This window comes from Dicentrarchus labrax, unplaced genomic scaffold (assembly GCF_905237075.1).
Source record: "Dicentrarchus labrax unplaced genomic scaffold, dlabrax2021, whole genome shotgun sequence".
Taxonomy (NCBI): Eukaryota; Metazoa; Chordata; class Actinopteri; family Moronidae; genus Dicentrarchus; species Dicentrarchus labrax.
The window spans coordinates 12,364,260-12,386,981 of NW_026136711.1; the positions used below are offsets into that span (position 1 = coordinate 12,364,260).

The 22,722-nt window shown below is 42.8% G+C and overlaps 1 protein-coding gene across 4 annotated transcripts; it reads right to left on the reverse strand.

Moving 5' to 3' along the window:
- Window positions 1-346: 346 nt before the first annotated feature.
- LOC127372323 (inositol hexakisphosphate kinase 2) lies at window positions 347-22,225 on the reverse strand. 4 transcript variants are annotated; one of them, XM_051415895.1, is made up of 8 exons: window positions 22,148-22,212; window positions 18,003-18,070; window positions 16,991-17,146; window positions 5,354-5,853; window positions 3,872-4,100; window positions 3,123-3,307; window positions 2,458-2,633; window positions 347-1,835 (listed from the first exon to the last, which is right to left on the reverse strand). In XM_051415895.1, the coding sequence occupies exons 4-8, from the start codon at window positions 5,610-5,612 to the stop codon at window positions 1,161-1,163; spliced, it is 1,524 nt and encodes a 507-aa protein (XP_051271855.1). In that variant the 5' UTR covers window positions 5,613-5,853; window positions 16,991-17,146; window positions 18,003-18,070; window positions 22,148-22,212; the 3' UTR covers window positions 347-1,160. The 4 variants fall into 4 exon arrangements, with proteins under 4 accessions (XP_051271855.1, XP_051271856.1, XP_051271857.1 ...); XM_051415896.1 differs by lacking the exon at window positions 22,148-22,212 and adding an exon at window positions 19,488-19,542; XM_051415897.1 differs by lacking the exon at window positions 18,003-18,070 and having other exon boundaries at window positions 22,148-22,225.
- Between the last annotated feature and the right edge of the window lie 497 nt (window positions 22,226-22,722).

Sequence of the window (22,722 nt, forward strand, 5' to 3'; positions counted from 1 at the left end):
CACATCACACAGAGCCCGTGACTGAGCGCAGATTGTTCAGCTCCGCTCCATCTGCCTCAGACTGGTTGGAGATGACCAGGACTGGCTGAGGCAGCTCAGGGTGCCGTCATCCTCCCCCAACCCCCGTCTCTATTTCACATCTCTGCAACAGATAAATACTTCTAGACTGCAGCAAAGTCTACATCTACAACAGGCCTCACACTCTGGGTATTTACATGACATTTGTTTGCTGTGAGATTTAAATTTCACATAAGTAGGAAGTCCGTGGTTTCCTTCTTTAACCCAATAATAAAAAAGCTAAATGAGCGTCTACCAGAAACACCAAATATTAAAGAGGACACAGATGTTAGCACAAACCCAAGTCTTTAATTTCCCCCCAACAAACTGTGGACAAAACATACATACAAGATAGAGGTATCCAAACATGTCAAATAACAATATTAATTCATATCATTATTATAACATTAATAACATGGAATGTAGTACTCTCCATTCACATTCTTTTTTGAACTTTTAGTTTATTTTATGAAACATGTCAAATAAAGAAATAACTCTACGTCATCTGTGTCTGGTACTTTTATGAATATAGTCTCTTTGAGTGAGGATGAACAGGGAAAGGACGGCAGAATGAACCGGAAAAAGAGAAGAATGGAGGGTGTGAGCACACTAACTCTCCTCCCACCGACTCTGTCCTCATACACATTACAGCTCCTGCTCTCTCACATAGCCCTCAGTGTAAACACACACTTCTTCAACAGAATGTGTTTCAGTGCATGTTTGTGTGTGCAAAACGCTGATACTTTCTTTGGAATCGGACACAAGGAAAACATTTCTACTATCTCGAGCCTTCAACACTGCTTTTATTGGCTGCCTTCCTCTATTTTGTCCTCACGGTGAACTGGGTTAAACAGAATGATGACAATGGGTAAATCACTGCATCAGTCACACAGATGGCTCTTCTATATTACGCGATAGTCTGATTCATATCCTGAAGACGGAAACACACAACAGGAACATCGAGAAGCACCAATGGCAGAAACAGGAACGGGGTCCAATGAAAGGCCAGCTACAACAAGATCAGATTTTGAAGATGGGAGAGATCTCTCTCCCCTTCTGTAGTCCAGTCCTCTTTTCTTCCAAAGGTCAGAGGGGGTCAGCCTTCAGTCTGTGCTGTGGTTCTCCAGCTCAGAGATGATGGTGATCAGGTTCTGGAGACCAAAGATGTAGCCGCTGTCCAGACCCTCATACACCACACTCTCTCCCTGGAAATGTCTGCAGGTGGTGTGGGCAAAATCTATCATCCTCACGTCCACTGCGGGGCTGCTGCTGGAGTCTGAGCAGGACAAGCGAGCCTGGCTGACACCTGAGCTCCCGCCACTGCCATCGCTCGACGTGGAGGGGCTGTGAGGAAAACTGAGTGCACCCGCTACTTCACCCCCATCCCCCTCCTCCTCCTCCTCTTCCTCCTCCATTTCTGGTTCAGCTTCCACCCCCTCGTCGTCCTCCTCCTCCTCCTCCTCATCCTCATCTTCTTCTTCTTCTTCTTCTTCTTCTTCAGAGAGGCTGTCCTCAGTGTGTTGGCGTGTGTGTTTTCGGTGGGAAGCCCCATCGTAGATGATGAGCAGCGAGCTGGAGTAGAAGCGGTAGGATTCACAGGCTTCCAAGGCTGCTAGCATTTCTCTGAGCCTGCGCAGCACCGGGGACAAGAGTTCACGTCGTAGACGCCGTCCGCTGTGGAAGAACTGGAACAAAGCCTCCTTGAAGTCCGGCAGGGTCAGCCTGCGGCCATGGAACTTGCTCATGAACATTAGCTGGCCCGTGTCAGACCGGTACACCTGAAGGGATGGAGAAACATGGTTGGAAAAAGAAAAATAGTTTTACAATCAATTTACAGTTAATTGTACAACAAAAGTTTTGCGTCTTAGTCATAACTCTTTTAAATAATCCAGGCAAGGAAAAAGGGACAAGTATTCCAAACTGGACAGTCACTAATCTGATAAACAGATCACAGTCAGTCAGTCGGTCTTCTGTTGTTCTCAAATAGTCACTAACCAGTGGGTCACCTTTACTGATTTAACAGCAAGAGGCAAATTGTGTTTGACAGGTGCTAATTCCAGACCTTTGTAGCAGGGCAGACTCCTAAACAATACAAGGTAGTCAGGTCACTAAAGGAATCGTTCCTAAATGAGACAAATGAGATGTAATGTGTTCATTTTTAGAGGTACTAATAGGTGGATGCTGTAAGAGTTGGACAGAACCAAGCTTGCCGTTTCTTGCAGTTTCCAGTCTTTGTGCAAAGCTACGCTAACCAGCTGCTCGCTGTAGCCTTATATTTAACAGACAGATAGGAGTGGTATAGATTTCTCTCTGGCCAGAAAGTGAATAAATGTATTTCTCAAAACTATTCCTTCAAGACAGAGGCATGAAAACTGAGGTCAGTCTTGGCTCGAAGCCCACCTGCATGCCTGAGAGGCAGACTCCTATAGAGGATGCTGTACTCTGTTGGCACTTTCGGATCTTTACGGCCTTCTTCTCCTCCGAGGCGTCGTCTCCATGCTGTTGAGTGCCCATCTTCAGGTCCAACACACACGGCATGGTGTGCCGCCACGTCAGGTTTTCCAGCAGGATGAATTCTGGGGAAACTGAGTCAAGGAGGCAAAAGACCATGTCCTTCTTCTATACTTCAGCTTTTAACTTTAAACTGCTTGACAAGGTTAGAGAAAAAACTATGTAGATCTAAGATAATCCCTCCAGAATGTTTCAAAGCATTCATATAAATGCTATTATCATTATAAAGGAACCGGTAAGTCACAGCAATATCAAGTAACTAATGGAAGTGCTTTGGAAGCACAACTCCACAGGACAAAGACATTGATAGCTAGACATTGTATTAGATAACAGGCCTCAGGTACATGCTGAACCACTGATAATGATGTATAGGTTTCAATTGCTTGTAAATAGGCAGGTGTTGAGGTGTCCTGGTGGCTCAGATGGCCGGGACACATGCCGTGTTCTGTGGCCTGGAACCTCTGAACAATTAATTCTCTTTCCACTGTGATATTGAATGTTGGCAAAACAGGAATCTAAGAAAGCTGTGCAGTCCTCAGTCAATGAAAGGATACTGTACTGGTTGCGGTGCTTTGCGTTCTCCTTCATCTTCTGCAGGTGCTGCTGTTGACACTTGAGGCTCCAGGGGTTGTGCTTGAGCTGCGGTACAGCGTTGCTGTGACTGTGGTCCAGTCTGTAATAAAGCACCTCGGCCTGCCGCAGCCACTCCAGCTCCACATCCTCCTGGACCTTGTGTACACTGAACGGCAGAGGGAGAGAGAGCCTCATTAGTTTTAGACACAATAAAGAACAAAAGACTCAGTATCGGCTTGTGTATGTGGTTAAAGTCTGTCTATGGATGGTAGAGGATAATGGAGTACTCCTCATACATTTTGTGTTTGTGTGTACTATATGCAGCAACATGCATCTATTGCAGTTATGTAACCCCCCGAGGCTATGACCCTCTCTCTGCCTGCCAAGGCCAAGGATCAGCCTCTCACAGTATTTCGAGCCAGTTTCGCCTTAGGTTGTATGTGTAAGTCAATGCGCGCGTCATCAGTCGATTAATGTGAGTCTTCAGAATACAGCTTGACCATTCATGGAAAACAAAAGATTGCTTTAAATATATCATGGTTGTGTAATGGTTCTGAAGTGATCAATGCATCATCTTCACTTTCATTTACAGGAGCCTCAATATGTAAGTGTGAAAGTGACTCACTTTGCCCCCGCTTATTGATGCATCAACTATACCTTGTACTTTAATGTGAGTCACAAAGTTCCTCAGTGTACTGCTGTCTTTGTTGGAACGTTTTCTTTGTCTCACCTTCTGTCCTTGTCTTTACGAGAGTGGCGGCTTCGGCCATCTTTGCTGTAATTTTCACTGTCCACAAGCAGCGAAGACGCCATCCCCCACTTGAGCATCTCGTTTTTGGGCTCGCAGTCGGCCATGGGGTCCTTGTTCTCCAGATCTGCTGCAGGGTCACTCTTGAGGGGGTAAGCGATGAGGCAAAGGTTCCCTTCTTCATCCTCTTCAAAGCTTACTGACACAACACCTGAGAGCAGGACATAGAGAGACAGAAAGACCTTGTTAGGCATTTCTGTCATGGAGCAGTGAAGAGATGAGATAAATATTTAAAGCACAATAAAGCTGACAAGATAACACTAGTTCTTAAGTGCTAAGATTCTCTCATCCCTATCTTGCTGTATTTTGCAGCAGTTACACTCACAGATTATTTGTGACTACACACGTGTTAACAATCCCTGGACAAAACTATGACAGACAAGAGAGGATGGGACAGAGATAATGAGCTCTCAAAGCAACAGAGAAACGGCCATAATGAAAGAACAATCAAAATCAATATGCAGGCAGTGGGTTTTAATTGTGTAAACCCATACACACAAAAACAGACCATGCTCTTAGGTAGGTTTAATGCTAAAATGCATATAGCAAAATAGAGAAAATATCAGCCCAAACACAAATGACACAAGGCTACAAAACATAAGTCAGTTCAGTTTATTACCAAAAATTTCATCTCACACAAAATGATGAGCAATATACATATATAGTATACAGACAGCATCACTGCACACATACACAGAGAAATACATATGATGCTAGTCTTCAGGCTTGACTGATTTAAGATCATCACATGATCACACAAGTTTTCATTTAGTTTTAGTTTTTCATTTAGGCTCAGTAGAAAAGTGGATGTTATGTAACCCCGATCACAGATGACAAAAAACCTGAAGAGTCTATTGGAAGATGTGTAAGGACATGCTCAGTCAGAGGTTTATCCTACTGACTGTGCTTAGTTTCTTAAAGGGTGTAGTGGAGTGCTGCCTATTGACTATTGATTATGACCTTTTAAGATGACCTCATGGTCTCTGTTCAGCAGTGACTTCGATTTCTGGATCTGAATGAGGAAGAATCTCAGTTTGCACCCTTCCCACTGTATTGGCTGTGTGCCAGAAAAAGACATTGGGGCAAACAGGACATCATATGCAGGTGGCCTGTTTGTAGGAAGCCCACTTGCAGACTCAGCTGCAGCACCCTCCTGTGGCACAGTTTGGTACATGCTGCTGGAAGAGACCTAGAAACAACACTTGAGCAAAACCGGGACCTCCGTTTCCTAATATTCTCAAAATGTACACAACCAAAGGCATGTCTGCAAAAAAAAATCAATTCTCACCTAACTTGCCCATTTGCACATTGAGCAGTGAAATAAAGAAAGAGAGATGCATAACAACACAACACAGCACAACAACACAGACACAACACAGGTTAGAAAAGGCTGGTTTACATTACCTCTATACTGGGGGGTAAACTTCCTCATTGCAGCAGGCAGACTCTTGTAGAACTGATGTTCGCGGGGGATGAGGGGCTTACAGATGGTCTGTTCCCCGAAGCGCAGGACGCAGCAATGTCCTCCCACCTGATGTACGAAGGGCTCAAGCATCACGCCTTTCTGCATGTAGCACTGCTGGTGCTGCAGCTGGTGCTGCAGCTGCTGCTTTTGCTCTGCATCCATGGCCTTTTGGGCCTGAGCCTCCACAGCCGGACCCATCCTCCTCTGGCCCTGACCACACTACCGTGGGCATTAGCCTCCACACGCACGCACACACAATGTGGTGGGGGCCCTATATGGCAGGGATCCGCACACACTCACTCACGCACTGCAGATCCACAGAGGACTAGTCGTGGTATTTTGCATTAAGGTTGCAGGTTTTTTTTTTAAGTTATTCCCACGATGTCCTCAGAAGCTGTTGTTGTGATGATGCTCTGCTTTGTCTGTGCTGTTGGAGATTCTGCTGGTCGAAAACAAAGAACAGGAAGGAGGAAACAGAAGAGAAACAGAATAAAAAGCTGAGTTTTAGTGGTTATTTAATTCCTTTTTAACTCCTTGTCTGGCAGTTCTTGTAGCTGAGAAGAAACCAGAAGCCACAGAAAGTCCTTTAAACGTTGATGTTTAGACTAGTGCTGCAGCACACAGAGACAGATCCTGCTTGTGCCTCCACTGCAGACTGAATGCTCTCTGACAGCTGAGAGCTGGCTCACCACTGGTAAAGCTCCCACAAGCCTGACACTAGCACCGCCCTCATCACAAGCAAACCACCAATCAGAAGCATCGAAAGCAGGTTGTTGGGTGGTAACCCTTCCCGGGAAAGGAGCAAGCAAACAAAGACAGTGGTGGGAGGGGGGAGCCTGGGGGAAGGGAGAGAGAGAGAGAGAGAGAGAGAGAGAGAGAGAGAGAGAGAGAGAGAGAGAGAGAGAGAGAGAGCAAAAGAGAATAAAAACAAGGAGGGAGGCTGAAGCTAACCCAGCTGTTTTTCTCTCGTGTTTCAGCAGGGTTTTAACAACCTGACAGAATAAGCAGCTCTATTTCCTCACTTAAAGTAAGGTGTAGGTAATGAAACAACAGAACAAGTGGGAGACAGAGACACAGAAACTGGCATGCAGTAAAAAAACACACTGACAGTAGTCATATATAAACAAAATGACTTACTAACTATACAGTAAACAAAAGAGCCAACAGCTTTGGTATGATTGACACTTTTGCCATACTGCCAGTTTTTCTACAAAAATATTCCACTAAACATGTAAAATACTATCTGCTTACCGTCTCATAAGGAACCAACTTTACAAAAACTTTATTTAAAAAAAAAAAAGCCGCTAATTTAGAGTCTATAAATGTATAAATACAAATAAACATGTCTTACAACTTTGATAATTTCCATATTTTGAATTTTACTTCCCCCCCACCGACGCCCTGAACTATAGTGGTCCAGCAACACTATGTTAGCAAAGTGATTAGATATTATATATAAGAGTTGTTTGGACCCCTAGATTTGTTTTACAGTCCAGAGTGAGTGAAATTCTTACAGACCACAGTGTGAACAAAAATGATTATAAAAAGAGAAGAAGATGGAAATGTAAATAGCAACAGAGGTCAGCATGTTGTGTTATGAAGATAAGGTTGGGTGAGGAGGTGAGGCGACTGGAGGGAGTTGCTGAGAGCTTGTGCTTAAGCCAGAGTGGAAACTTTTAATCCTCATCTCGCACCCTCCAAATCCTTCTTCAGACAGACTATCATAGCAGGCAGAATAATATCTGAATAAACCAGTCACTCACCATTGTCTCCTTTCACGTAAGTCCACCTTTAAATTACTGCTGGGAAAACCCAACACAGGTGAGTGCATGGTGTATTGTCACCAAAAGCAATGGTCCTCAGTGGGCTCTAAATTATCTTGTGACGTTTTGTTTTTTTTTGCGTACATGCAAAGGCGTGCTTGTGTGCGTTCACGTGTGTGCGCTGTACATTACAGTTGGATACTGGTTGGTTGTGCAGGGAACAGAGTCAGAAAGCCCAGTACTAATCTCTCTAATCCTGCCTCTTGGAACATGAGAGGAAAATAGGCCATGACAAACAAGTAGAAAATAGCCACAGATTCACTTAAACACACATACTCTATGTGTTGTGCACATCCATGCGAACACATCTAAAGCTGTTTCTTTCTGACGGTGGACAGAGACGGGGCATGGCCCTTGCAACTTCTGGGTACCCCCAAAAACACCCCTGCTCCCACCCCTGACAGACCACTCTGACAAACAAGGTCTGCTTGGTCTCAGCAGGGAAAGTTTCAAATTGATCCTGCTTATGATCATGACCTTGTTTTGCAGTGTAAACTTACAGCTATGTAACGCCAACACCTGTACTGCATACAATATTAAATCACTATCAGATAGGGAGTTGGAAATAACAGTTGGCTATATCAACATAAAAAAATCGGGATAACACATAATAAGACATCAAAGTGATAAAGTTCCTCATACAGATGATGAAACTGCTCAGAGCAGAACGAGCACTATGGGGTGTCATTCACATCCACATTTGAAGGAAATATGACACATGCTATTTGAAGCTCAAAGGGTTCAGGCACTCATCTGATTGACATCGGCAAGCTCACAGACCAGCTGGCACAAACACAAACAATGATGAATGTTTGTAAATCAAACAAATGTTTAAGTGATTTATTGTATCAGCAATAAACCTTTAAATGTTCGCAGAGGAATTTAACAGCTGCATGATAGAACATTAACGCCCAAAGTGGAAAATTACTAAGAACTGTGAGGTGGAAATGAAATGCTGTAGAGAGCAACCGAAATAAAAAGGAGAGACAGGGAAGTGAAAGCGATGACCTTGAGAGAAATGGGCCATGTGCAGCATGGGGCAGTTAGCAGGGGCTTTTCACAGTCCTGATGAGGAGCATGCCAACTGCAAACAGGGACACTATATGCAGCCAACAGGAAGTTGAAATCCAGCCCCTCACTCAGACGCAGACTACAACAGGAGAACACCTCCTGACAAGATCAGAGCTTTTCTAGCCTTGACAAAAGGGAGACGACAGATTTGAATCAGTCTAACATGGTTCATCAAGGAATCAGCTTTGCAAATGGCTTAGAAAGTCTGAGGATTGTGACCACTCTTTTCTTCAGCCTGATGATTGTAGGTCAGTCAATGACAATTTTAGTTTATTCTGTGACAGCAAGCAAGATTTAGACTCTGGAACTGAGCTGGCTTTGGTGATCTGACACTCCAGAAATGTTCCCATTAAAATCAACCTGAATCCCCATAAAACACACAGGATATATGGCTATATAGAAGGTCACAGAGGGAAGTAAGTTGATACACTTAGTCAAGATCACCAGTCTATCACAGGAATAACAAAGACAGACAGACGGTCACATTTTCATTGAAAGCCATTTGCAAAGCGGAGGTTCAAAGTTCATTCTTACATACCAGCGTCTCGATTGCAGGTATTCAACACTCTTTGGTAGCTGTTGCCATGGAAATGATATGAACTGCCAAAGATACAGCAGCTTTAGCTCAATATTAAGCCAACAAGCATTTTTACAGTTTCTCTTATTCTTATCCATTTGCTTCGAGTGAGTGATTTTGCTACTTGCTTTAGCACTGAGATGTTTCACACTGAAACACAAACTATTGCACTGATAATTGGCAGTGTAGAAAGATTAAGGTCTCTTGCCCCGTTCACTACACATGCATGTCTTTGGTTTGTAGGGGCAAACTGCAGCCCCTTGAGGACACCAACTCTGGTGCAAAAAGATCCAGCACTAACCTCACAGAAAGAACCAGAAATCTAACCTGAATCCATCTCCCTTGCTCTAAAGCTGACTGCGTATGCTACACACCAACTTGAAGCCACCATGTCACCTCCACAGAGTCACAGTCATGCAGGCAACTGTCTCAACATCCTCATCGTGATCAACACGTTTACGGAGATCAAAGGACTCACTTAGCAAATTTAATCTGTGAGCTTTTATCTATCAACAACAGGGCAGCAAACGGGACAGACCGAGAGCAGGTATGTCACTGTGGTTATCAAGTGGGTGGATGTTCCATTGCTGTGGCAGCTCCAGAATGCTTTACAGCACGTTCAGGCATCCTAGAAATGTGATTGGCAGATGTGTCTGTATTAGAGAAGGATGGTTGGTGGGGGAGAGGGAGGTCTGTCTTTTTGCCCTTGTGTGGCAATGGTCCTTGGAGGAGGAGGCTAATATGGAGGCGCTGAGTGAATTTTGATATAAAACAAATGCAAGCTATAAAGGCATTAGAGGGGAACGTGAAGGGCAAAGTAACAAAGAGCACACGGACACACACACACACACACACACACACACACACATCAGGATATTTAATATACATTAAAGTCTTAGTATTAATAGTAATACGTATTTTTCATGGTACTTATAACTAGTTTGTTGTGTGTTTTTGTACTCCTGACCTTATCAACTTCAAGAGCCTTAAAAGATTTAGGATGAGACAAATAATCTGAATGAGGTGGCATGAATCTGGATTTACCTGGTCCGATTTACGCAGTGGCCAAGGGGAGACGTGCATAGACACACTGACTCATATTCATGTGCACATAACACTCAGAAGCCATGAAGATCAGACACGCAGACAGGCAGAAACAGAGTAAATCATCCGCAAAAATCACACAAACAGCAACTCTCCACACAAACATGTAAATACAAACACACACACACACACACACACACACACACACACACACACACACACATGCTCTACCTCTGCTGGCCTGGCACAGGTGTAGTGGAAAAAGACTGATCTTTGGTGATTTACAGGGTCAATTTCCAGACAGATCACCTCACATGACATCACACCAGATAAACCCACTAACCAAATCCTCATGGGTCACCAAACACCTAAGCCCCCACTAAAAATACCACATGCTGTAAGCAATTCAGGCTGCGGGCTAGCTATTAATAAACAAAGTCTGGTCCATGTCAAACTCAAGAGACAAATAAACACAGGGATCACACAGAAGGGAAATAATTCCCTGGCTGCCATGGCAGGTCAACAGGGCAGACATTGAAATCATAGCTGCACACACTGGTAAAGTCCTGGTGACAGTTCCTGCCTATGCCTGCAACAACATCCTGATTGTACAGACGTGTCAACCATGTCCATCTACATTTGATGCAGATGTCACTATTATGTGTGTAAATATACCTGAATATGATACAACAATGCTGACAAGAAGATGATAAGTAAGCAAGTAACAAAGCGTAGCCTCACTAGTCAAAACAGCTATTCAGAGTCATCTCTTGCTTATGTTCTAATTTTTTTCCCCTCTCTACTTAGTCTATTCTTAGGACTGTACGGTAATGCTTACAATAATGTCTGTGACAACTGTAAACATGAATGCATGCGTATGTGTGAGCTATGGGTGGAGGGTGTCAGTAATGAGGTCATCCCACCCATCCTGGACCAGTTTCCTGCCTGATATCTTGAGCCTCTTCCTGAACAGGGAGATAAAAGATGCTAAAAATGGCAGGGCTAAAAAAGGGGAGACTGAGTGAGATTATGATGAAAGGAGTACACCAGGTCTTTGGCTTATTGATTCAACTAATTAACGCAACAAGTACAAGAGAAAAAAAATACTCTAATGTTCTCAATGAACCATTCACTCCTGTGTTCTTTTACATCAACTATGGTGAATGACAATGGTGACCTATCACTACTATTATACTTATTATAATTAGTATTATAGAATACAGCTAATGAAGCCTGGTCATTCCAGGAGCTGTATTAATGTATTTATCCACAGTGGAGTGACGTTTTGATTTAACTTGGAAACAACAGAGGTAGTTAATTGTAGTATCTGACAGAATTGAGTTTTTACATCATATGTAATATAAATGTTTACCTTGAACTACACGGAACTGTCCTTACAGAAGGTCTGAGATAACGGTCATCTACTCAATGTGGTACATCTTTTAATTTTAGCATAGAAAAGCACCCTGGAACTATGAACAGGTGGATGTTTTTGGAGTGTATGCATACATTGAGCAAAAGACCTTTCTCACAGCAGACGTTTGACATGCCAAACACAGATATATGTGGCTAGTAGCATTAATAATGGCTGCATTCTATTACGGTGTGCCAGCTCCTTGGCCCTGGTAATATGCATGCACAACACACTGGCATGGTTTACTGGCACACTGAAATGAAACGGGGGCAGCATTAATGTTGATGTACCCTTGCTTTTCTTGCTATCACAGCAACATTTCAACCTACGAAATGTTAGAGATACTGGAGATGTCATACTGAAGGTAGAGTTTAGACTGGGAGGACAGTGAAGTTTATGATTGTCTATAAGGAAGATTGGTTTGGAATTGAGAGAAGTCTAACTGGAGCAAGCACAAAGTTGGAAGGCGGGCAGGATTAAAGCTGTGGGTACTTAGAGGAAAGGGGGACAGAAAGAACTTGTTCTGTAAGGCACCAATCTCCTGCCAGTGGTAAGCTATCTCACATTAATTATCCAATGATATTGACTCACAATCCCGCCAAGAGCAATCCCAAAGAAGGAAATTATGGAAAAACCCTGCCTGTGTTTTAAACACTTTAGTACAGTACAGGACTGACAAACAATAGGATTGGCAATGTCTCTCTTACAGACTGTATAAGGAAGTCTTCCTAGTATCTGATCACCCAGTAGTACTGCCAACGATTGTAACTAACAGTGAGTCACTGAATTAAGGGAGTACTTAAAAAAGCTGTAAAGCCCAGCAACACTGGACAGGATGTGGACATCACTTCCTGGATTGAGGCATAAACTGTCCACACTTCTTAGAATCATTAGACAGAGACTAAGCTGGCTTTAGTCCATTGACACAACGCAGTTACACCAGCTCTAGTCTGGCAGGGAACTGCTAATGGCTGCTTACACTACTGAATGCCTCATGCACACTGTGGTTCTGTTACTGGAACAAGATTTGCCATTCACTGACAGCAAAGCAAGGCACAACGTAACTAATGAATTTATCAGCAAGCAATAATGAAATTATTCTGAATTCCTTAAATATCCCCTTGGTGTCAAGATGTTGTGTTCTGTTCTGTGTTAATTGACATATTTTATGGCTATCATATTTAGACAAACTGGAAAAGGGGCCTTTTACAGTTTGTGAAACCCTTCACTAAATTGTTTTGGTTCTGGCATTCTGCTCCAACAGGCCTGGCCTGGACTATTTCCATGGCCTTTTGGCTGTATTCCTCCTCTGCAGCTGAGGAAGGCCAAAGGGCACTGGCTCACCCCCACTCTTTAGTTCAGTTTCTAGGAAGCTTTATAGACAGAACAGTAGAGCAGAATCTTCTGTCCCCAACAGCACTATGGCTTGGTTGGACAAAACCTCTGTCTCTCATACAGACCACGCTCAAACACAAATCTGTGATTCTACTCAGAGGAAAACAACAACAATTATTCTCATCACACAATTTGGCCAACAGTTGTGGAGCCAATGAGAATTGGAGTGAGTGGTCCTTTTCACAAAAACCAAGAAAACAAGAGATGTTTCAGGACTGGAAACAATGTGACGTAATAATTTCTATACTAAGTACAGCCAATATTTCTCTACAAATTACGTGAGACAGATACATGGTAATACGTGGTCATCTTAATGTCAGACTGGCCTGGACTGTGCAGGGCTGCGGGCAGGTAAACATCAGGTCAAACCAAGATATCCATTATAGTCCCTGTGTGTTTGGCACGGACCTTCGAGTTGGGTTACATCGTGGGAGCAAGTGATACCTGTCGACATATCAGTATCACAAGCATCTAGTCAGGCTCCTAACTCTGTTGTATTGAGGCTGAAACCTGTGTTTGGTTAATGCTATGGATAGGGCCCTTAACATAGTTGTATGTCAACAACACTCAACACGCCATCCATGGCTGTACATGCAGCACCGCCACAGTGTGGACACTTGATGGCCTGCCAAGACAGACGAAACACAACATACAGCAGTTCCAACAGTACGGACCAGGGGTGAATCAGTTTGTGTTTCGAATGCAGTGTCAGGGGCACTTCCATCCAGTAGTTATCTCTAAAGAGACTTCAGCATTGAAATGCAGGCTTGAGTTGCTGTTGACACTGGCACCATAGCTTCACGCATTTCAAATGCACAAGCACTTGCTTTATATGACTACTACTGGCAAGGTCAGCATGTTTGAATTACATGCACAGTATCTGTCCGAATAACAAACACATGTGCTCTGATGGTTGAAATATCATTCACACGTGATTTGATATTTAATAGCAAACTATAATACTTGTGCTGCCCCATCAGGTCCAGAAGAACTGCATCACTTATTTTACTTTGATGAGTATACCCATTAATAGTACCTTGTCAATTCTGAATCTAAGCAATTTTAAAAACATTAAATTTTGTTGAAATTCTTTTCTTATGGTAAAGTTATATCTTGTTTCAACTGTTCTCATACATGTCGCCCTGGTAGCCCACCTAGGCTGGGTGCCATAGGTTTGAGTTTAACCTGTGTGTCTCTCTCTCTCTCTCTCTCTCTCTCTCCTGTCCATCTCCCAAGCTGTCCTGTCTAATAAAAGTGGAAAAAGCTCCCCAAAAAACATATACAAAAAAGAGGTCCCTGTAGAACAAACAGTCAACACAATAAAACACTGCTGGAGTCCAATCCTAAATCCAATAAGCAATAAGCATAGTTTGAAAGACAGGATGAGTACATAAGATGGTGTGGAGGTGAACTGGTTAAGGAGGCAGAATAATCAAAGCAGCTGGCTCTTTCTGGTCAACTTGACACCACCAGCATCACATGCTTCACATCGGAAGTTCTCATTGAGCCACTTAGGATGTGGTGTGTGTGTGCGCGTGTGTGTGCCTGCATATTTGTGTCAATACAATGTGTGAATCCTTGACATTTCCTCACGTCCAAAGTGTGTCAACTCCCGCAATCCATCACCTCAGGTGAGTGGACGGGATGGAGGGCTGCACATATCCTTTAGCACGTTGGCACGTCTCTCACACCAAATATAAAAACATGCACCTCTCTTACCATAAATAACAGCACTCACACATCTTATCGCACGCTCGTAAAAGCTGGACACTGACATAAACACAATAGCATGCCCTCAGTGTAACTCTCCAGACCAAAGTCTTTTCCAGACACTCACATTGTTGTGTATAGCCAAATTGAATCTGGATGCAGCTATGTCTTACCCAAAAAGGGCAGACCCTTGCAATGATGACAGCACACTGTCAGATCACGCGTATCTATGATATTATGTCTTTAAAAGGATGCAACAGAGCCATACTCATAAAATAGCTAGTCCTTTCAGATAACAAGCAAATATGAAGGAAATATGAGAAGAAAATTGGATGAGGTAAGACTGGGACACTGACGGAAAAGATGAAGGAACAAGGAAGAATAGGATTGCAGTGACAGGAGAATAAGAGGAGCCTAATACAGGGAATGAAAAGAAATGTGATCATTGCAGTGAAAAGACAAGCTACTGCTTCATCCAGGACATCTAATACTGTAAATCAACTTAGTATGCAAAAGGCACACAGTCTCAGGCCCTGCTGACTACTAGCCAGATTAATCCTTAGAAAAAGCCCCCACACGAGCAAAAACACAATACGATAATATAAGGCTCTAAGACAGACTAGTTACAGCAACTCAGAAGCTTGGTACAGTGTGACCCGAAATACATGCACATACTGATACGACACATGCACAAACAAATGCAGGCGAGACAGAATACACACACGTCACACACCTGAAAGTTAGTACTTCTATTTATTTTGACAGAAACGAGTCTTGGATGCTACTGTGATGCTGGATGGTGAACTGAAGCTGAACTCATCTCAACACAAGGAACATAAAACAGTCCTATAACCAGGACAGGATATAATCTGTTTCCCCTGAAATGCTTGTTTCTTTAGTCTTTATTGGACCAACTTAACTCAAATTCAATCTGATGGTGCACAGCAAGCTATTTTCTGGCTACTAAACTTTAAACTCCTAAAATATTCCCACAGTAATGGATGCACTATAAAAGGCCTTTACACACTAGGGGGCATTTTTTCTGCAATTCATTTATTTGCATGTCAATATATTTTTTTTGAAGTGTTGTTTTTATCATGAGTGCTTTCACACAGAATGTGAAGATTACGCAGCAAAAAAGCAATGTAATTTTTTTCTTGATCAAGGTCAATTTTCGGAGCTCTTGCACTGCGAATTAAGGCATCAACCAATCACATTGTGCGGAATAAACCTCATATCACAAGTCATGGCAGACTAGTTGATTGTTTATGTTTTTCCTCACCCTGCATTATATGACAAAGAACACAAAAATAATGAAGACTATGTGAATGTGTAATTGGATGGAAATTGCTCTACACAGACTGCTATGTGGGATTTACTGATGGGGAACTGAAGATGTTATCTATGCTATGTCATTTTACCTCGCAGAACATGGGAGTTGCTGGTCTACTGCCGCTTCGATTAGTTTGTCTGTCTGTCTTGTCTGACTTAGTTGTTTTATCGTATTAATACATCTTAATGGACCGGACCAGACTGGAGCCCCAGGACAGAGAGCTGAGATGAACCCGGTGAGGACAAGACCCCAAGGAGCTTTGCAAGCTGATGCCGTTTTTCCACCAGTCCTGGTAAGTGTGTGTTCGCTGGCGAGTATGTTGCATCTTTGTATTATTTATTTATTCATCACATCCCAAGTGTGTAAAGGCATAAACACATCAGTAAGACACAAAAAATATATCCATTATGCTTATCTAAGGCAAACACATATAGAGCTATTACTACTGAAAAGTAGGTCAAGAAGCTAATCATTATTCCCATTTATGGCCACCCACTGCTTTCAAAATGTGAGAAAAAAGGCACCATTTAGTGTGGTATATATATATATAGAGGCTTATGTGGTATTTGACTGGGAAGAGCCATAAAGCTTTACTATAGCACAGGTGAGAAAACACTAGGGGCATTTAGAGTGAGGTCTGTGTTGAAATGCATAGTGTGTTTACAGACTGTGTGGGTAGGGACGTTGGCTGTTGATACAAAGCAGTGTGGGCTGCAGCGTTGGCAGCAGTGCAGCGAGTTTCTGTGCCACAGACAGCTCTGCACTGCAGTGCTTGTGTGTGCACGTGAGGAAGAGCGCACATGTCAGAGGATTACAGAAGAGCCCATCCACATCCCTCTCTCAAGACCCCCCCCCTCCCCCTTCAGACAAGATCTACACCCCTTTGCCCTAATGCAGGCCTCATTTGTATCCCTTTGTTAAGTAAACATCCAGTCCACAATCTTCCCCCAAATCGCAGCATTTATCCACCGGAATAAGCGCTTCATGTCCTCAAACCAGCAGACTGCCCAGCCATCTGACATAATGTAGACAACATTCAATCTGCTGCAGGTTGGACAAAATATTGGCTTGCACACTTTTTTCCCCCACAGTGTTCCCCATCACCTGCAGTCCACTGTAGGATTCCCCTTTAACATCTCAAACATCAATTATGTTCAAACTTAGATACCTTTCTGACTCGTCTTGTCACTCTCTCCCTTTCTCTCTTACCTGGATAGTGAGCAGTGCTTATGATACACAGGCAGGGTGGGGGAGAGGGCGCTGAGACTCCTGGGGTTTGGGGTGCTGGGCCTGATGATGGTTTCTGAGTGGGTGCTGATGGGAAAAGCTTGGCCTTGTTTCAATAATAGGCTGACTGAAGAACACCTGAGGCCCACAGAGAGACAGAAAGAAAGGACAGTTAAAAGATGTACAGTGGAAAAGTACAGCAGACTCTTCTACACAACACTGCTGTATGCAAAACTAATCATACACCTGCAAGCAGAACACATAGACACACTCCATCCCTTAGTCAGTCATTGTAATCCACACTGTATTTGCCCAAAGTAACAAAAACAGATAACTACTGTGGAGGTGCAAACAAGCTAAAATGTGGAATGTTTATGACAGGCTGAGCGAACTGGGATCATTTGCAGATTATTTGTCCCTTTTTCTACTATGGTTAAAGTTTGACAAATAAATAAGATTTACTTATTAGTACAGCAACTGGAGGCAGAATTACCCCTATCAAACACCTCAGCTATGATGTAACACGTATGTTATGAGACCTGGACATGCTGGTGAAACTCTAACAGAAGGTCACATTGCTGTAGTTTCTAAATCAGATCCGGAGTCTATCCCACTGATGACTTCCTTGTGAAGCATTTATATCAGTCTTAAAACAGGCCGTACCGACTTTCTGTCCAAGTCCATCAACAATGTCCAACCCTCACTTATCTCTACTCAGAGCCAGGACAATATTTGGCATCCACATGGACTTTCCCCACTGACTGGTGTTTAGTTACAATATGGTGAACCATAAAGGACCAGCTTATTTTTATCCCCTGGTGAGGACATTTGCATCCACAGCACTGCATAGGATACACTAACCTATATATGTGATGTGTGTCTGAACCTCCTCGTCTAAACTAGACTTACATAACACTAAGATGACCTGGCATATTAACACCACACCTGAGACATGGTCAGGTTCATATGGGAAGGTAGAGAGGTCCTTGCCTACCTAAAGCTCAAACACCTTTGGACTGGCTTTGTGTCCTCGAAGGACAACTCCTGCTAGGTCCTTTCTACCTGAAAAACACACAAACACACAAACACCACTTCAGAGTTATGACTATGCCTATGTCGCTAAACAAAAAGGTCAAGCGGGTTAAACACACACAAGCACAAACAAAATCCAACCCCAAAAATAGAGCTGTTGTTTCCATGCCACTGACCCCTTCTACCCTCACAGTGGTTTCGCCATGAAGGAGTTGCTTAAGTGCATTTCTCCAGCGGCCAAACCCAACAACTGAACTGAATGAGTCAATGACAAATTAGAATTCACTCTGCCTAACTCTCTTATGCCCAGTAGGAAGGGAACAGTATGTTCCTCAAACACAGCGCCCACACACACACACACACACACACACACACACACACACACACACACACACACACACACACAAACACACGTGAGTAGTGTCAAACAAGGCATGAAAAGTATATGTGTGAGTGCAGACACACACACACAGACACACACACACACTGAGTGCAGTCAGGCAGACACATTTCTGAAAAAAAGTGATGTCTGACTGATCATATGAGGGACAATGATGTAAACACTGAGGTGGTAATTCTGGATGTTCAGGTCCTTCACATGAACTGCAGCTGAAGACTCCACAGGGAGAAACTAGGTCTTGCACTGGCAAAAAAAGATTAAAGAATGTCTTATTAGGCAGAGAGCTGAAAATGTGGAGCGAGACACTGAAGGGAGTCAGACGCCAGACAGACACAGATATGGATTCTAAATGAGCTGGCAGTGCCAACAACTGCTTCGACAGTCCAGGGATAGTCCGAACAGAGGTTAAATATAAACCCAGTAATCCCTCAACAAAAGGGCACTTAATGAGGGTCTGCCTGGATGGTAGGATGTGAGCTAGAGGGAGTGAGGTGGAGGGAGGAATGTAGCTGGCAAAGGCCCAGGTGCCAAAGCTACTCAGAGCAGGTCGGCCACTCATCAAATGCAACGGCTTCATGCTCAGTGTCCTCTCAATGACAAATACCAGGCTCTCCTTCTCCAGCCAACTTGTTTCCCTGGCACAGGCGAGCCATCCCCCTCAAAGCTGAAAGTTACAGAACCTTACTTCACCTTTCAAACTGCAGGCTCTGGGCTCGCAGGTACTCATCAGAAAAAATTAAGCTGGTTAGGAGATAATCATATGCAGTCAGGATTAAAACTCATCACACTTTCCATGACTGTGAGATGGTGACTAACTAGTAAGTCCAGTCATGAAGGAGAACGTAAGTACTGGCAGTCACCCTGGTGGATTGGGGTAAGTACCTAAATTATTCAGAAAGGTCAAAGAAGCGATGCTGGCTCCAGGCCTAGGCCACACTTTGATACCTCAATTGAGGTGCCGGCACAGTGTTACTTTCTCTCCACAACACAACCCTGATATGGTTTCATCTCATCCATATCCAGTGTCAAGTGTCTATTTCTCCCTACCTTTTGATCTGAGAGGGAAGCTCTTCTGTCCGGCTGTGGAGATATGGACCAGTCTTTGGTCTAACAACCACCTTCTTTAAGCAAACAGAGTGGGAGAGACATTAGGGAATCTATTCTAAGGTTTTCTGGACACAGCACATTTGTGTTATGCTATGACCCCCATCATCAAAGAATGTTTCCGTCACTAATCCAACGCTTGCTGGCCAGTTACTCATCTCAGTGTGACCTCATATGCCAGAAAGTCAAGATAAAAGTATGTGACTACGTCTCTGTGACAACGTTGAGTGTATAGACCTATACATAGGAGCACTGAGAAATGCCCTAAAAAGGTAAATCAGTTCCGATTGAATACATACACATAAAAAACATACCCATCTTGTTAAAGGCACCCTGGTTAGTTACCCAGCTAAAGCCTCTAAATCCCAGTTAGCATAATGCCAGTAGATATAGCAGCGTGCAAGAGTATGTGTAATAAGAGCTCTCAGATCAGAGGTTCAGGAGATTAGCAGGGGCTGAATGATTGACTGCAAGAAGCTGGATGCCTAAAGGGGGGCCCAGAGAGTCAGATGCTCGTCGCTCTGTGGCTCAAGAGTTGCAGATAACTGAATGAGATGCGGCCCCACAAAGGCAAGATCTGTGGCAGTGCCTGTTACTTTATGTGAAAGGGGCACTTAGGTAGGTTAAAAGAAAATACAAATTTGCCATAATTTTAAATATTTGAAAGAAACAACATGTACACCAGTGCATTCAAGGAGTAAATTCTACTTAACCTGTTACTAGGGTTGGGAAATGACAAGATTTTATTGATACCAATGCCAGTCAGCCAGTACGATTCTTTATCGATGCCCTTATTGATTCTTGATCAGTTTTATGTGTTGGGAGAAAAAGTAGGCCTACACAGGTTCCCAGCATCAACACAAACAGCGTAGAAACAGAGTAGAAAAAAAGCATGCATGTGACTCAGGTGCGCAAAAGCTCTACTTTTTAACTGCTGTTTATTTTAAAGCCGGTTCCCGATTCCCATCCCAAATATTTGTAAAGAATTAATTTTCACTTAGTCAAAGAAAAAATCTGCTAAGCTTGCCTGTGTGGCGCTAATGAAACGGTATATTAGTAATAATATATGTAAGTATGTTTTTTGATGTACTTTACTAGCAAAATTAATGCACATGAAGAGTCATAATCGTTATATTACAATAGTGACTTCAGTTAGATTTGGTTAGACTATAACATCATCCATCTTTACTCAATACATCAGTATCAGTGTGTGATATGATGAATGGATAGTAAGTATATGCTTTGTAACTAAACATGTTGGTGTCAGTGTCAGTGTGCACATGCACTATCGGAGATCGTGTGACAGAAAATGAGAAGTGCCTGTGAAATATGTGGTGCTAAAATGTATCTTCAGCGAGAAGGCAGCTTGTCATCATCACCTGGCTTCGGTTTTCAATGACACTGAATACTATCACAGCATGGGGGAAGCCAGCCAAGCCACTCAGAGCCCTTTTGTGTGTGGGGGAATCCTCACCCTAACTTGTGTCATGTCCGTGCTAAAGAAAAGCCCAATCCATCTCGGGAGATCCCCGAGGTTTCTAATGGACTCCTGTGAAAAAGGGCATGTTCACTGGCTGGACTGAATTTTAATTAAAACTGCAGGATGCCAATTCAACTTCTGAAATAATCACATCAGTCAAACCACATATGGTTTATTATTAGAAAGATAAGTTACCAAATGGAATGCAGTGTAGTAAAGACGGGCAAATGAAATAAATGCCAGTCTAGAGCGGAAACAATTAGATATTATTCCTATTTTGAACTATGCGATGAATCATTGAAGTAGTTTTACAAGCAGAGATTCCAAAGATTCTCTGCTTCCAGCTTCTCCCATGTGAAGATCTGCTCTGTAAGTGGAATAGTGATACACCTTGTGACACACATTTCCCCATTCTTTTCTGTAATATAATAGAAAACATGAATTGTTTCATCAAGTAAATAATTGGCAGATGAATCATAAAATAATAAATAACTGTATTAGTTGCAGCCCTATGACGGGACAGCAGGTACTGATGTTTAATCCAGGTTATGTGATGTAAGTTAGATACTAGCGTCTCAGGTAAGGTCCAGCAAAGCTAAAAATGTTTGCACCTTTAAAAGATACAACCAAAGATACTCTATGCTTGATACAACAGCCACAAATAGTAAACAGTCAAACACTGGCACTAACCTAATGTGAAACAGTCTTTTCTCAGTGTTTCCATAACTTTAATTCACGTTAAATAAGTAATTTTTTGGCAAACTCTAACCATACCTTACTGATTATTTTCTCTTCTTTGCCCTTCTTCCATACCATACATGATATTACTCAGACTGCAACAACCAGCTCTTTAAAAGGCTCCCTGTTAAACCTAACGGTACACAAAGCACCGCTGAGTTAGCTTAATATAACGTTACCAAACACCTGCTGGCCAACCGTAACCTTGGTGACGGACTAACGTTAGTGTCGGTTAGTCAGAGTACAGTGTTAATGGTAAATGAGCCCAAACTGGTTCTGTTCTTCTTTTATCTTACGTTAACGTTACCCGTCACTCAATAACTCAGTTGCGTTACAGTATCCAAGCAGTTTAATTTCTGGTAACTGTGCGAAAATTAAAAATTACCTCTTCATCCACAATCGCTTTACGTGGCCCCGTTCGTTTTCAAGTGTGCATTTTCCGGTTTTGGCCGATGACTCTGATTGGCTCACTACTCCGGAAGTAGCTTTTTGGATGCCATGGTAACAAGGGGGATTTTGTAGCGGCCACCAATTTGAATGCGAATAGTGAAAGCAGAAGAAGAAATGAAATGAATTACTGGGTACTTGAATACTTGTAGGCCTGCCTTTTTTATTTAACTACATTTAACTATGTAGTGAGGACTCTGATTAAACATTCAAAATGTGGGACAAGCTTTTGAAATATGGCGCATTTACGTCAGATATTAAGATAAAGTAATAAGTCTCAGCTCCACCTGGACCATTTCAACATTAACATTGTCTTTAGACTAATGATTAACAGTAATATTATAAGTAAAGTTTTAAATGCAGTCCTCTCCATTGTGGTGCTTTTGCACAGTGCAAAATTTCTGGTTAAGGTGATAACAGTGGTGATACCATCTTTTATAAGGAAAAGTAAAAAACGACATATTTTTAAGGTCCAACATCTAGTACAATGGTTGAGGATCTGAGTTACATAAC